This window comes from Topomyia yanbarensis, chromosome 2 (genome assembly GCF_030247195.1).
Source record: "Topomyia yanbarensis strain Yona2022 chromosome 2, ASM3024719v1, whole genome shotgun sequence".
Taxonomy (NCBI): domain Eukaryota; kingdom Metazoa; phylum Arthropoda; class Insecta; order Diptera; family Culicidae; genus Topomyia; species Topomyia yanbarensis.
Window position 1 is genome coordinate 28,245,816 of NC_080671.1, and position 16,158 is coordinate 28,261,973.

The 16,158-nt window shown below is 36.1% G+C and overlaps 1 protein-coding gene across 2 annotated transcripts in view; it reads left to right on the top strand.

Annotated features, from left to right (window-relative positions):
• LOC131679017 (ankyrin repeat domain-containing protein 29) overlaps window positions 1-16,158 on the top strand; it is a 583,762-nt gene that overhangs the window by 553,148 nt on the left and 14,456 nt on the right. For both annotated transcript variants that reach the window (XM_058959528.1, XM_058959529.1), the window contains one exon: window positions 15,952-16,149. In XM_058959528.1, coding sequence (XP_058815511.1) covers window positions 15,952-16,149 — 198 coding nt within the window. The remainder of the gene's footprint in view (window positions 1-15,951; window positions 16,150-16,158) is intronic.

Genomic DNA, 16,158 nt, shown 5'->3' on the forward strand with positions numbered 1-16,158 from the left:
GCTACACATCGCTTTTATGCTAATTATTATGACAGTAGTGATGAGTGCAATCATAAAAGTGGCTTTGCTGTCAACATTCTCCCCTTAAAACTGATGGTTTTATATTCACCTATCAATGACCATGCCCACATCGTTACAGTTACAAGAGGCTCTCTGTTTGATGGAGCATGGAAAGCACTCTTTGTATTTCCTGGATAAAGCATGGGAATTTTTGAGTACTTTATCTTAAAAATCTTGCATAGCAGATTACCTTAGTTTGAGTTCTTTAGAAGTGCTCCATTCCAGGTAATGAGAAGGCGCTCACGTGGATTAGAATGATAATGAGACGATGGACATTAATGTATTAGAAGGTGATATTTATGAAAGATCGCGTAGCTTCACCGAGTTTTTAAATATTTCTTCTAAGAGGACGCTCGAAAATTGGCAAATTTCGGGGAGCGATGGAAGTTCAGGAATCCCAAAGGTTTCAACAAACCTTGATCCAAGAGAATGAATGAGGGTCATTACTTCATTCTGGTGATATCTCGGGTCATGTAAAATCATTATACGTAGAATGCCCATCTCCGGCGTATTGGGGTCGTGGATTCTGAGATGATTATGACATTCATTGGTTTAGTTTTCGATACAAATACACTGAAAAAAATCAGTTTGGACAAGGACAAATTTTTTCAAAAAACTTTTTTTCTTCTTGAAAGTGCCCAACTTGAGTTTTTGGCGGTAGGTAAGGAACATAATTGCCTATCTTGGATCAAAATTTTATCCAAATCAAAGATGATTTTTTTTGTAAATCGACTTTAAATTTTTTAAATCGATTTTTTCAGTGTAGGAGTCGATGAAGATTTTTTTCAGTATTTTGATTAAAAAATTTAACTAATTTTGTGAACATCACTCCTACAATCTTTTTTTGTACGCACCGAAAAAATCTGAATTTTATTGTTGCCGTAATTTCAAACATGACACAATTCAACAAACCGTAATTTACGAAATGACGGAACATTACCGTGTTCCGTTTAATTTTACATGAAACATATATTTTACATGCGCAATAACATAAAATTACACTTCCTATCATTCAGAACAAACGCTGTATGTGGAGTAAAATTACATGATCTACGAAATTAAACGTCATGTAAAATTAAAATCAAACGTAAAACTAAGTCATTTTTTATGCTCGTATATGTCAGGGTCAGGAGACGTAAATTTACACTATTTTTTCTAGGTGTGTAGGATTTGTCATTTTTAGACAATAGCCATTTGAAAGAATTGGTGAAAAAAGTTTGGCCCTTTTCAAAAGACAGTCTAGATTTTTGGAAAAATAAAGTATGCAAAGTGGCTTTTTGTGACAAAGTCTTCACGTACAGAATGTTTCATTAAAATCTGAGAGGGTTCTGCCAACATTTGTTCGAGTTGGCGCGAAATTCGTCTTTAAACGACATGTCAGTTTTGCCTGGAGCCTTGCTACGCATGGTGATGAATCAGTACTCAATTCCCACAAACTCAATATTTTTGCGATATAATGGTTTGTTTTAGTTGAATGGTGTCTTTCGAAGAATTTTTGTATATATCTGTCATATTTTGGTTAAAACATTTCAGCTCCACATTTCACCGCATAGATGGTGCTAACAAAGATACAAATTCACTGTCTTCTATAAAGTTGTAGAACAAATATTTTGCGGTAATTCTTTAAAACATGTTCACATTCTTTCTCTCTTCTTTGAAAAGCTTGCAGTGGCGCCTAAATTGATACAGCCAAAAATTATCCTATTATGACTTAAATTCTTCCAAATGTATTATTTAGCCAACTCAACCATATTCCGATGAAAATGCGAGATAGGAGGTTTTCTCTATCATAAAATTCAACTTCAAGTACGTTGGTCCGGTAGCTAGACTTGTTCGATTTGGTTCCAATTAAAAGCGGATACTCCTGGTGCGTCCAGGAATCGACTCAAGGGTGAGCTGATTGGGTTTACAATAAATCATTTTTCGGGCAAATTATCAAGAATGCAACACGTATTGACTCACGGATACAAAATGTCTTGCAGTACTCAGCGGGAAATTGCAAGGAGCACCATTAAATCATAGACCTTGTTTCGGAACTGTTGCACGTAGATACACTCACTGATAGCATACCAATAAGGCAAGTCTTTGATCTTCCATTTGAGGTTGTAAATTACTACTGCAACTTGTAATATCTGACCGAACTAATCGGATGAACGGGGACCATTCGGTTCTAGAAGGAGCCCAACAATATTAAACTGATTGCTCAAAAAGCAACTGTGATATAGGAGCACGAGCCTTTGGTCTATAATGCTCTAAGTTCTACATTGTCAGTCTTTCAAGCAAGACAATGTACAGTGTACACAGTTCGAATAAATCCAGAATATTTTGATTTGCTTGAGTGTAACATATGTGCTACATAACCTGTAACTTAACTTTACATGTAAATGTATGTAAAATGTAAAATGATATTTTATTTAAATGAAAATCGTATAAATTTCAAATCACATATTTGAAATTTATACGATTTTCATTTAAATAAAATATCATTTTACATGCACTTTTAATTGACATCTAATGAAAAATTTCGTTGAATAGTGAAAATTTCTATGTAGTTTGGCTAAGATTAAATCTTCTGCAATAATGACTGAGATAACGACCTAAAATTCCCAACAATTTGATCATTTTCAATCTATGGGTACCAGTACTTGTTTTAAAAATGCAAACAGTTACATCTACTTGAATTGAAGAACTTTTGAAAAAGTGACTAATGTTCCCCCATTTAACTGTTTAGTAATTGAGGACTTCCACGAAGAAACGTCCGGAAATCTTCAAAATCGTGATCGATCATCTTAGATTCCGATTAAACTTAACAGGTTTCACCGGCTTGGTTTAGTCTTCCACAACCTATAAAATTATTTTGACTCGCGAGCAATATTTCAAAAGTTCGTGGACGTTTCTACGTGCAATAATTTCAAATTTTGTTTGTTCGCTTACTGTATTTAAAACAGCAAAACTACCTGAGAGCGAGTTACAGGAAATGAATACTTCTGTACGAAAAAAATGTACACTGAAAGAAATGTTGTGTCAACCCATTTTTTTAATTTTTTATATTTTTTCAACAACACCTAAAGAGAAAAGGAACATTTTGAATGTGATTGCATGATGGAGAACTTATCGGTAAAAAGTTTTTCTGACAATAACTTTATACATGTTTTTAAATTTCATACTAATTGACATACAAAACTATAATTTTATTACAAAATATGATTCTAAGTATCATTTTAAATCAAAAGGCATTTAACAAAAATCTACCCAAATGCGATAGTTGTCGAGATATTTTGAAACTTTGCTCTAACAAAAACAATCAATTCGCGTAATTATTTAAGAGTTATTCACGTTACCCCATCATAAAATGTCAACAATCCAATGTTAATCGTTTTAAAGACGTAAAAGAAACTTTTTCAGTGTATTTGAATCATGGGGAAGCTTTCAATAATAAAATTTTCCCAGCTACAACTTTTTTATAATTCATACTATTTGCAATCAAAAATACAATTCTATGTTTGAATAAGATTCCAAACGCCAGTTCAAATCGAAATGTGCATACCAAAAGTTTTCTGAAATGTAGTAGTTCTCGAGATATTTTAAAGTTTGTTTTAACTACACAAGTATTTTGTTTTATTACCTTATCATAAGTAATTCGCATTTTTCCATCAACAACAATAGGTTTTTTCAAAATACGCTTAACATTGCCAGTAACTTTCTCTCTGACATCAAGGTGATATTTTGAACCATTTGTAAGCTACATGAAAACAATCAAAATGTGATTTAACTTATTATTTACTCATCATACCCTATGGTTGAATGATATTTTGATTGTTTTCGTATAGCTTTCAAATGGTTAACAATATCGCCTTGATGTCCAAGGGAAAGTTACAGGAAATTTTATGGGCCTTTTGAATAACCTATTGTTGTTGATAAGGGAACGCGAATAATTTATGAAAAGGTCGTACTAATAAAATAATAGTGTAGTTAAAACAATAATATTTCAAGAGCTACCACGTTTCAGAAAGAAAATTTTAAGAGCATTTCTTTTAAATTGTATTTAGAATCATATTCAAAAAGAAAATTGACTGCAAATAGTATGAATTATAAAAAATTGTCAGAAGTTGTTAGAAAAACTTACTTAAAGTTTCTCCATGATACAAATACACTGAGAGAGTAATCTAAATTGATAAGTTTTATTTGTTTTCAATTATATTGCAACATACCCAAGATATGTGAAAAAATCATTTTCCGTTATCAACGTAAAGTCTGTCCGTTGCAGCACTGCTCCATCGGAATCCAATCGGACTAATTGCAATAACTTCAGTTCCAGAGCTGATCCTTTTAACTGTTAATACTCAAATGAAAGAAAATAGTCACATTTATTAGCCATACTTACTTTCGTGAGAATTTTTTTTTGCCTCAATCAAAAGTTTTAGCTGTTTGAAAACGTTGTTATCTACAAACAACATTGGTCAATGTAATATATGGGTCTGTAGTGGTTATTGTTAGCCTTTCGCATATTTTCGGGTTTAGGGCAAGATGTTAAGCAAGATGAAACAAATTTCCTTAACAATCAAAGAAATTAATCATTACTTAGATTAATTCGGATGTACATTGTGAGAGTTCCACTCATATTTTATCTGAAAATTTCTGCTAACGAAGTGCCCTTTTTCAAGGTAAAATTGAAAAATAAAAATATTTAAATACGATATTGAACATTGAAACGACCAAAAATGAAAACTGGGAAATTAAATAATGGGAGATAGAAAAACAAAAAATAGAAAAATTTTAAAGTGAAAGTGAATTTGGAAATTTATAGTTGAAAAATGAAAAATGGAGATGGCAAATTGGAATATTTACAAACATACAATAAAAGATGTGAAGTTTAATGTTAGAAAATTGCGAATTGAAAACTAAAAAGTAAAGAAAAGGAGATTTGCATAAGAAAATATTTAAAAATGGCAGAATGAAGAATGAAGAATGCTAACGAAAAATGGAAAATTGGAAGATGTAGAAGTTCTCTAAAATTCAAAACAGTTTAATTAGGTTCTCACAACTTCAGGAAAATTTAGATAACTTGACCTAAGTTCTGCGAATTTCAGTGGAGTGTTGAGTAAAGTTTTGGCAACATTTGAGAAGTTTTAGGGATTCACTAGAATTTCTACGATAGTCTAGTTAGCTTTAAAAGTTTCCGTGAGATATGGGCAACTTTGAACTAGCTCTGTAAACCGCTCTCTACACGTCAGACAGGTTCTACGAACTGGATGGGAAATTTGCGAACTATAAGAAACTGCTATAATCTTTCACGAAACATGTTTCCGAAATTTTTCTTGTCGCTACATAGAGATTAATTCAGATTCTCTTATTTTTTATTATTTATTGTCTAATATTCTGAAAATGACATTAAAATCGGGACAAAATATTTAATTAAAAATGGCCATGAAATCCTGCGTAGGGGAGACCGGGGATAGTTGGTGGTGTTTTCAGTTTTCATTTTGAACCGCTTTGATTTTGGTAGATCTGGCAAAATAGAACACGTTGCATGAAAGAGCAGACTGTTGGCAACATCTCTTAATTTTATGAAAATGTTTGATACGTTGTCTTCTTTTTTAGAGACAAAAACATGTGACGCAGAAAAACTGCCAACTTACCCCGGGCTCGAGGTAAGTTGGAGGAATGCCAGAAAATAAGCAAGCAAATGGAAATTCGATTACATCAGTGGTCCTTATGAAATGTGCCGATTGTCTTTTCAATAAAACTGTATATTATTCGACACTTTTCATTATATTTCAGTCTCAATGTCCCGTCATTTTGACTTCGACGCATACTACATAATCGAAAGCAAATTTTCGTTATTCTTCAGACAATTGGCCGAAACTATTGTCCTCTGCATTGACGAGAGAGACACTTACCTTGGTGTGAATTCCAGAAATGAAAATATTTGATGACTATTTTTGCACTGTGAATAATATCGCCAACTTACCCCATGTGCGTCACCGCCAACTTACCCCAACCGCATATTTTATAAAAAAGGGTTTAAAAAAATTCTTTTGTGTATGGAATATTACTTGAAGTTCACAACGAGAAACAGCATTTTATGTCTAATATAAACGGAGAAAAGGAGATTCCGCCAACTTACCCCAACCGCCAACTAGCCCCGGGCTCCCCTACATTACTGGAGAATACCATTTTGAAAAGTCTGTGAAATTTTCAAAGCGATCAAAAAATATTTGTTTGGGTTACATTTAAAAAAAGTTTTTTTTAGATCAATAAAAATTGATTCTGCCGCATCCTTTACGGAAGATAAAATTTTTATGAGAGAAATCTTTCGGGACGTTTTGCGAACTTGGAGGAATTTTCGCAATATTTTGGTAACTGCTATGAATTTCAGGAAAGTTCTGCTTATTACAGCAAAGATCTGCAAATTCAAACAAATTGCAGAGAGCATATGCGAATTTCAAAGACTTTCTGTAAATTTAACTGAGGTGTCTGTAAAATCATAGGCTTACTATAGGAAAGTTGGGTGACCTTCAAAAAGGTTTACAAACTACCTAAAAGATTCCTGCCAACTTGAGCGAAATTTTCAAGAACTTTACTGAAGTTAGGAAAGCTTCAGCAGAGTTTGGCTCTTTTAAGACATTTCTGCAAGCTTCAGGAAAGTTCTATGAACTTCAAGGAAGTTGTATTAATTTTGGGTAAGTTTTAAGGAGAATAACAGGTTCGGTTGAGTTTAAGGAACATCACCCCAAAATTTTGCTCAGCTTGTCTAACATTTACGAAATATCTCAGCAAATCGCAGAACACTTATTTGATTTTTTTATAGTTCGCAGTATTTCAGTGAGGTTTGCTGAACTTACTCAAAGTTTTCACAATTTTACTACAATTTGTGAAAGTTTTCTTTTCTCAGGTTCGTAGAAATTTCTCTAAGACTGGAGAACTTTACTGAGGTTTGCAAACTTCTCTAGAATTTCCAATCATATTGAGCATACTGTTGGAGGGAAGTACCGAAATATGGATTATCCGAAGCAAGTAAAAGGCGTTGTACGAAATGTCTCATCACACTATACTGCCACTATTAAGTCCCATGTTCTATGGGATTTGCTACGACAGTATAGGTAGATTAAAAGCGTTTTTTTGTTCATAAAAACACATAATATTCCTGAAGGTGGTAAATTGCTATACATCTCTTACAATCATTGTATTCGGTTTCATACATGGCTCTGGTAGCTAGATTTATTTAATATTGAACTCGCAAACGAAGCCGAGTTATAAGACATGTCTCATTACACTGTTAGATGGATTAAAAATGCCAAAACCCGTTATTACCAGAAAAAGGACCATAAATTTGGCATTCGGCATTCGAAAGATATACATTTCAAGAACCTTCTCAGTGAATTTCAAAATGATCCATCAGAAGAATCGAAAGATATTGCGTTTTATATCAATTTTCATAAGATTATAAGCATTCACCCATAGGTTTGGTCTGACCTTAATAAACTGAAAATGTTTGACTATTTATTCGATATATGACATTCGAAAGATATAGTATTTAAGTACATCATTTGCAAATATTTCATTAGCGAAATCGAGGTTATGGTGATTTAAATTTGTATGGGTACATCGATAGGTTTTCTACCAGACTTCAAGTATTAATCCATGCTTGTCCATTGATTATTTAGTCCATTTATACCTGTCTCAGTTTTAAAGAAATACCTTACCATTTAATAACATATTTATAATGTGCAAAGGGTGATCCTAAAATGCCACATTGAAAAATATGGAAAATAGAGTTGTCTACTGAACTACTGACAATAGCTCATCGGTTTTATTACCGATTCTAATTATTTTGTTATTATTGAAAGGATACACAAGTTATCGACAATTTTCCTTAATCAGAATATAGAATAGTGATTCGTACCTTAAATTATTATCGTTATTCATCTAATATCTTACCATTCAAAGCGTTGATCTATCAATTTTTATGTACGAGTTGATTGAAACTAACGCAAACAACGCAAGTTGCGGTATGGTATGATTTGGTTGAAATATTGATTAGCTAGTTGCAGGCCCGTGCGCAAGGGGAGGGTTTTAGGGGTTCAAACTCCTCCCATGAGGGTTTTGAATTATTTTTAAAAATGTATTAACTTCCTGTTTAGGAAAATAATATACAGCGAGCTGTGTTGACACAAAATGTCATTTGATTTCGGTCACTCTAGAAACAAGTCGTTGAAGCAATCAAGGAAGAAACCTTGCGAGGGCTGCAAGTCAAGTTGGTCGGCTTCGCTGGGCCGGTTCACGTTTCGACAAGTTTCGATATTAGACAGCAGTAACTAAGCAGGATAAACATGAAGTCGGAGGAATTCTGGATATCGTAGTCTGGAGAAATTTTATCGACGCCGATCTTTCCGTTGGAGCGGCTAACAGCTAAATGGCTCGCTAAAAAGGGCATCGGTATCGGATGAAATACCACTGCCGAGGAACTCTCAACACCAGATAGCAGATACATAGAAATGAGTAGTGCCAATAAGGGTAAGAAACCATACGAAGTTGGTTGTAAAGATGTAAATAATTATGCAGGCAAGCAAAAAATGCAGCTATGGAAAAAATGAACGATTAACACAAAATAAAAAAGCAAGAGCACAATCCCTACTGAAGTAGTAACACAATTGTCCTGGATGAATGAGGATTGCGATATACTAGAGATTTAGGTTTAGTAGGGTGACCATACGTCCTAGTTTCCCAGGGCATGTTCTGGTTTTTCATTGACTGTCCTGGTGTCCTGGGAAATCGAGGAAATAGCTTGATTTATCCTGGTTTTTCTCCTATAAGCCTAATAACGGGTGTTCAATAAAAAATGAGAATTTTTTCAGTCATGTAGTTAAAAAAAAATCAACGAATTCAGAATTTTTTTATTAAACACATAATGTTTATTCTTCAAAAAACGTTAATGAATATTGGAGAAGGGGCCGTACGACGTAACATAGTCGCGATGCTCGCACAAGAGCGCTGGACGGCACCATCTTCCGGATTCTGGTGGTCAAATGCTTCGTATCCTTGACCCGCCATTTTTTTTTGTACACTAAAGCACTGAGGGAGCCGAAAAAATCCCCAATGGCACGACGCTGGAGCAAGTTGGTCGCGTTCCTTTCTTTCAGCACGTACGGTATCTTTTTCTGCTCAAGATACTCCAGCGTCTTCTTGGCGTAATGGGAAGACGCCTTGTCCGGCCAGAAGACGTACTTCCCATCCGAATGATGCTCGTTTAAGAACGGCAGAAGAATTTTCTCAAGAAACTCCGCCTGGTACACTTGTTGATTGATGGCCAGACCGCTCGGCTTGAACCACGGTTTTGAAATCCTTCTGTCCGATATGGCGATGTACAGCATAACTTTTTTTTTTTTTAATTTATGCTTAAACTTATATTTTACTTCGGGGTGTGTGGCCGATTCGTCGCTGAAATGGTAGCTGTCATTTCCTGGAATGTGGGTCTTCGAGAGCGGAAATTAACTTTCGTCGTCCAGTACGAACGACGTCTCGCGGTAGTTCTTCGTCATCCACCGGCACTGCGGTTACAGATCGCTATCTGCTCGTTCGTGTACTCGGGGGACTGTCTTCTTCCGACAGATGATGTCCTCCAACTCGCTCTGTTCTTGTTGTCGAACAGCTTTTCCAACGCTTCCTTCTTCTTCTTCCTCTTTTTCGTCATTATCTTCGCCGGACGGCCGCTACCGGCCTTTCGCTCCGCGATAAGAGTTGCCAGGATCCGGTAAACTATACTCACGGGCACGTTTCCGGCTCGAAAGTGGTCTACCGTAAGCTTTTTTCCACGATGGCCATGTGTTTCGTAAAACCGTACAACACGCTCGTGGAGTGCTTGCTGTTTCGACGCCATCTTCGATTGAACGGACATCACCCGAGCGAAAAGAAACATTGCACCCATTTCTAAGGAGTCCAGAGAGCAATTCTCTTGAAAAGAAAAAAAAAATTACGCTCTTTACTTTAATTACGGAAATGTATTGAAATCATTCTAATTTTTTATTGTACACCCGTTTCATTTCAATTTATTGAGTTTTCGCTTTATTCATTCTGCTCCAGAGTGCGACAAACTAAACATAATACACTCGAGTCTACCAATTGTACCATCCGATGCCTTTATTAATCTTTCGATAGTACCACTATTTTTTTTACAACTTACTTTTTTACATGGAAATTGAAAAGAGAAAGAGGCGTTCGATCTATAGTCTGTTTGTAAGAAAATTTGGCAACCGAACAAATCGAACCAATTTCAGTTGTGGACCAAACTCTGGTCACTATTAATGTCGATGAAACAATCATTACTAGAGTTTCTTCTTAGCTTAAATCGTCTTTCAATCTGGGATCAGAAAAATCTCCTTTGGTACTTCTGAGAGGACACATCGAAGTTTCGGTGACTTTGCTTCTTCTAGAGTTCCTTTGTTAGTGTATTGGTGGAAATCCATTTCATAAAGGGGCCATGCATAAATGACGTAGCATTTTAAGGGACAGAGAGGGTATACCTAATTTATGACGAAGTGTGACGTGGGGGAGGGTCAGAAGCTGTGCGTTGTAGCAGAGTAAAGCCATGTCAAGTGATCCTCGAATTTTTCACAAAATCACCGATCTTCATGAGGTATATTTTATTGTATAGGGATTATGGTGAATAGCTTTTGGTATAAATATTTCGTTAAAGTTCTTTTTTTTCTTTAAGATATTAATCCTTAAACTTTATTGCATGATAAAATTGAAAATTTTATATCTCAAAAACTACTGAAGATAATTCAATGAATTTTTGCACACTTATGGTATGATATTTGCACTATCTCAAAAAAATATTTTTACTTTATAATTGCGTGAATAACGGTACTTTGCATCTATTTAAAATTTTCAATTGTATTTTTTCTTATGTTCTTCACGCTAAAAATTTTCAAAACGTATGTTAAGTTATGCGGCAATCTTTCACCTTCAATAATCTGTATTGATAATTTTTCATTTTTGTTCCTATCGAGAGTTATGGAGGATTTTGTAACAGTGCGCTCTTTCAACGCACGGCCCACTTTGATGCAGCCTGCGAGATCGTACATATTGGCAACGTCGCACGTCACTACGTCAGAAAGCGCATCGTGTGGGAAGTGCGCATCGCATGCCTAAAAGAAAGCATATCTCTCGATTAGCGCAAAACGGCAAACTTTTCAATACGAATTATCGAAGGTAATTTTTTTCCGGATATTTTGAGATGCGTTAAATTTTTTTGACTGAAGTGCACAACAAAATTTATAGTTGTTTAATATATTTTTATTATTATTTTTATTATTATTTTATTATTATAATTATAATGCTCATTAACTTTAAACTTTCCAATAGTAGAGAAAACAATTTAATGTTCCTCCATTCCCAACAGAAATAAATTTAAATTTACGCAAGTTACTTTTCACGCGGTTTTTAATGTTTAAATTTTACGATTACCTGAATTACAAGCTCGCAAAAAAACAACGAAACATTTTGTATGCGGAATTAACTTACTACATTAGTTAGCTTATGTTACTAACTAGTAGACTTAGTTTGGTAGCTAAATTAAATTTTCTCTTTGGATTCAACCAAACAAAATTTAGTAATTTAGATGAACGAATGCTTCTTAGAATCAGGATTTTTAACTGAGAGAATTTCTATTCATGCCCCATGACATATAAAATTCAAAACAAAACTGTAAACACTATATTTGTGATGAAATTGTACGCAATTTGCTGTTATAATGAAAATGTTGATAAAAGCCGTCAAACATGTTGTAAGGATATGTATTTAAAAGAATTGAAAAACATATGTAATTTTTTTTCATCCTCCGGCAGCGTTGCGCAAGGGGGGGGGGGGAAGTAGGAAAATGCTACGTTATTTACAAGGGGGAGTTTTGAGTTTTGTGACCAAATGCTACGAGGGGGTAGGGAGGGGTCGAAAATCGTCGAAAAAAGCTACGTCATTTGTGTACGGCCCCAAATAGGAAAATGGCAAAACATCAATAACTATCGTGGAATAACTTCATTGGGTGCTCTCTCAAGCTGGTCATTATGGAAATCGCTCAGCTTGTTAACGGTGGAGTGAATCAAACGAATGCTTCTACATACAGTCTGCTGTCAATATGTATCGCGCCAGCAACGCAATCGAAAAATAACAGTTGTCCCAAACCAGTGTGAACAATAAAGCTTTCATCGCTGCGATAATTCCAAAAATGGACGGCGTTCGAATTCCCACGAAAATTTTTTTGATAGAGCTCTTCCTCCCAGAGCCACAGAACTTTTTGCTGTCGAAGCTCTGCCTGCCGACCAAAGAATTTTGAAACTGCCGAAACCCTGTGGAGAAGGCACAGTCGATTGTGAGGTATCGGGGGAGGTAGTCCTCTTTCGACTGTCCTGGTTTATTATTCGCCTAGGTTTAGTCAATAGGCTTTACTCAGGTAACTGGCATCCCTATCCCCTATACATACATAGTTTGACAATAGGCAACATAGTTTTTCCACCGATCGATGGGGGTCAGTTTGACAACGTCAATATCGCTTAAAGCGTCTTCAACAAACAGTAGTAGCAGTAAACAAAAGAAAACAATGAACATTTTAACTGATTTGATGTAAACTAAAGTGCTCCTCGTTCGCATTAAAAATTAATTTCGTTCATTTTGTTACAAGCAAAGTTCTTATGCTGGCTACGAAAATATGACGTCACGTCACCCTCTTGGCTTTACTACTACAAATCAATCCGACACTACCACAAGCCAGACGGCAGCGGTATCTGTCGAAGAACCTTTTACGATAATAGACATTTACTAGATTTGTTCAGCTGCGTCGATTGGTACCCAAGATTGGGCCCTCCAGGCCTTGACAAAAATCTTCAAAGTTTGAGGGTTTTTATAACATTTATTTATAAGAAACGTAAAAAAATTGAAACCCTCCCCTTGAGAATTTTCTGCGTACGGGCCTGGCAAATTGGATTGACTGACAGTTGTTAAAAACTGGTAAAGGGGGATGCTAGTTGTATAAATGCTATCTGTTCATATCTCTAATCGCTGTAAATTTTATTGTCAATGTTAATTTGACGTGAGATTTTGGCATTCAGATGTTTTTTAGTTGGATAATGGTCTAACTGAAACGCGGTTTAGTTAAAAAGTGTCGAACCAGTGAATCACGACTGTTCTAGATTTAACATTTCATATATGCACAATTCGTAGTCCACATAAACTGCAATCTACGAGTGTATGAAAAGGGACGGGTTGTCATTTTGGATACAAAAATATTCACTAATTATGGAGAATAATTATGATGTCTATAATTTTAATTTTGCTAGAATTCTTTAAAAATACACGTTTACCATAACGTTGGGTAGCTAACTCTATTTTCCATATTTTTTAGTGCAGCATTTCACCTTTTGTAAATTATAAATATGATATTATTTGGTATGGTTTTTCATTATTGGACAAACATTGATTAATGCTTGAAGTCTGGTAGAAAACCCATCCATATACCCATACAAAATCAAATCACCATAACTTTCGATTTCGCCAATGAAATATTTTCAAATTTGCAGAGGATATATTTGAATACTATATGTCTCTAATGTTATGTACAAAACAAATAGCCAAATATTTTTCATTTATAAAAGTCAGACCAAACCTACGAGTGAATGCTTGTTGCCAAATGAATAGTAGTATAAAACTTAAAAACGCAATATCTTTCCATTCACACCGGCACACCGTGATATACAAGTTACAGTTTCGAGCGAATCTAGAGTGACTGTGATTTAAAAACAAAATCAGCATTGGGTTATTATTAGGTTAGTAGAAACTTTTTTAATCATCTGTTATGAATTTTTTGAACAGAAATGAATTATTTCGATTGTCTCCCGTTTGGTCTTAAATCGGTTCTGATTCGGTTCAAAAATCTATAAGTAAAACAAGTGACATTACTAAAAACATAATCAAATCTTTCTAAATGTTGTTTATACAAACATTAGTAGAATGGTGGGAAACTGCATTAAAATTTGTGTGAATGCGAATCACTTAAATAAACACACTTATATTAAACTAACATACAAATCGTCGTTCAAATTAAGTCATGAGGCGCCGCTGAAGCCACCAACCATCTTAGAAACCGCCCACAAATCAACCAAAATCACCCAAATGATTCAGACGCCACACTTTGTATCATTCGCCCATTAATTCCAGCAAATCCAAGAACCACATCCACGGTAGGTAACCGTAGTCGTAGCCTAAACCAGGGCAGGCAGACCACTACACATCGCGTTGTTTTGATAACTTTTCCTCTTCTGTATCCCCGCTAAAAACTTGACTTCTCAACGCGAGACAGGTTCTTACTTTACCTTCCGTTCTCCACTTGATGTGTTTCTTTGGCTATTTTCACGCCCCTCGACCATTCTCCATTCGCCCATCAAGCTGTTGTTGATGCTCTGATTTTTGTTTCGCACTCTTCTATTCCCGTAACCGGACCGCTGGCTGCCCCTCCCCATTTCCCCCCGCCTTCTGTCCTGGTAAGAGCATAAGGAGCCTCCATTGCATGCAGCCGTGGAGGGGAGTTCATTTTAAACTGATAGGTATTTAGTTTCAATAACGATTTTTCCCCCGTATGCTTCTGCTCGGTTTGCCACGCCACAACTGCTACCTCATCAAAAACTTTTCAAGCTACTGTGTTTATTATTTTAAAAACATGATTAAGATGCTTGCGGAGGGGCTGGGTGAGGTGGTAAAAGGAAGCATAAAAAGCGGAAAAAGATCGAGTACTATACTATACTATACACCAAACCGCGGTAGTGCCAGGTCCGAAAAAAAACAAAAAAAAACGAATCCAAACGAGAATGCAACAAGCTGCCCTGTCTGTTTATCTGTGAGCCAAATTCCGCTGAAAATCTTCGCTTGTTAGCTCGCTCGTTCGTATCCAAACCACATCACGGTAGACACTAACTAATATAAACATAATGAAATGAAGATAAATGATGCATGCAGACAATTTAGATTTAATGGAATTTTTGTTTAATAGGTCGTGAAGAGAGCGGCAATGCATGCTCAGCTCACACCAAACAGCGTGGCGGCAAGCAAGCGGGCACTTCGAGAACAGCATTTTCTGCATGTTGTTCCAAGAAAGCCCATCAGGATTTTTCCCAATCGTAGGAGGCGGTGGTGGTCGCGGTAGGTCGCGGTGATGCCGATGCACAGAATCGGAAAAGTGTCGAAGACTTGTTTGCGATTATGCTTCGTTTGCAGTTTAGCTGTTTTTTGTTGTTGTTATTCGTATTCCCGGTTTGCTCTTTGCACCCGACGCCAGCTAACTGGCAGCTTTCATGCGGCAACATGCATATTCCCATATTGGGCTTGACCTAAATGGGCACTTCGGTTATAGGCAGAAGATGCAGATTGCAGAGCGACTAAACCACTGCCACCGACTGAGGTGGGCCCGCAAGTCGATTGCCATGGTGAAGTCAATGTGCGTTTGAGTGTGAGGGTTTTTTTTGCTTCTTGCCGATGGATTTCGGTAGCGGATGAGGTAGTGTACGAAACTGTCGACGAGTTCATACATTTATGTTCATATAAGTAACTACAGAGCATGTGACTGATTGCTTTTATTCGTTCATTTGACACGATTCAATGTGTTGTCTGTTCACAGTCAAAAGATGGTTTTCGTACAATTTTGTTGGACCATATATTTCTTATTGATAACTAGTGTACAGTATACAAAACTTCGGAAGCAATCATCAAATATATAGAATTTTTGACGTTTGGGTCCATTTTAAACTTCAATCGAAGTAGGCACTTTTATTTTGTCCTTATATACATAAGTACATAGTGCATCATACTTTCTAATCGTTTAACATATTCTTGTTTCCTTCGCAGGACCGCGCTACCCCTCTTTTCATAGCTGCCCAAAATGGACACAACTCGGTTTTGAAGCTTCTTCTAGCTGCGTGTGCCCATCCGGACACCCCGCGAAACGATGGCGCAACACCGCTCTGGATCGCCTCCCAGATGGGACACGACCACATCGTCAAGATGCTGCTTCTGCACGGAGCCTACGTGGATGCCGTACGCTGTGTAAGTAAC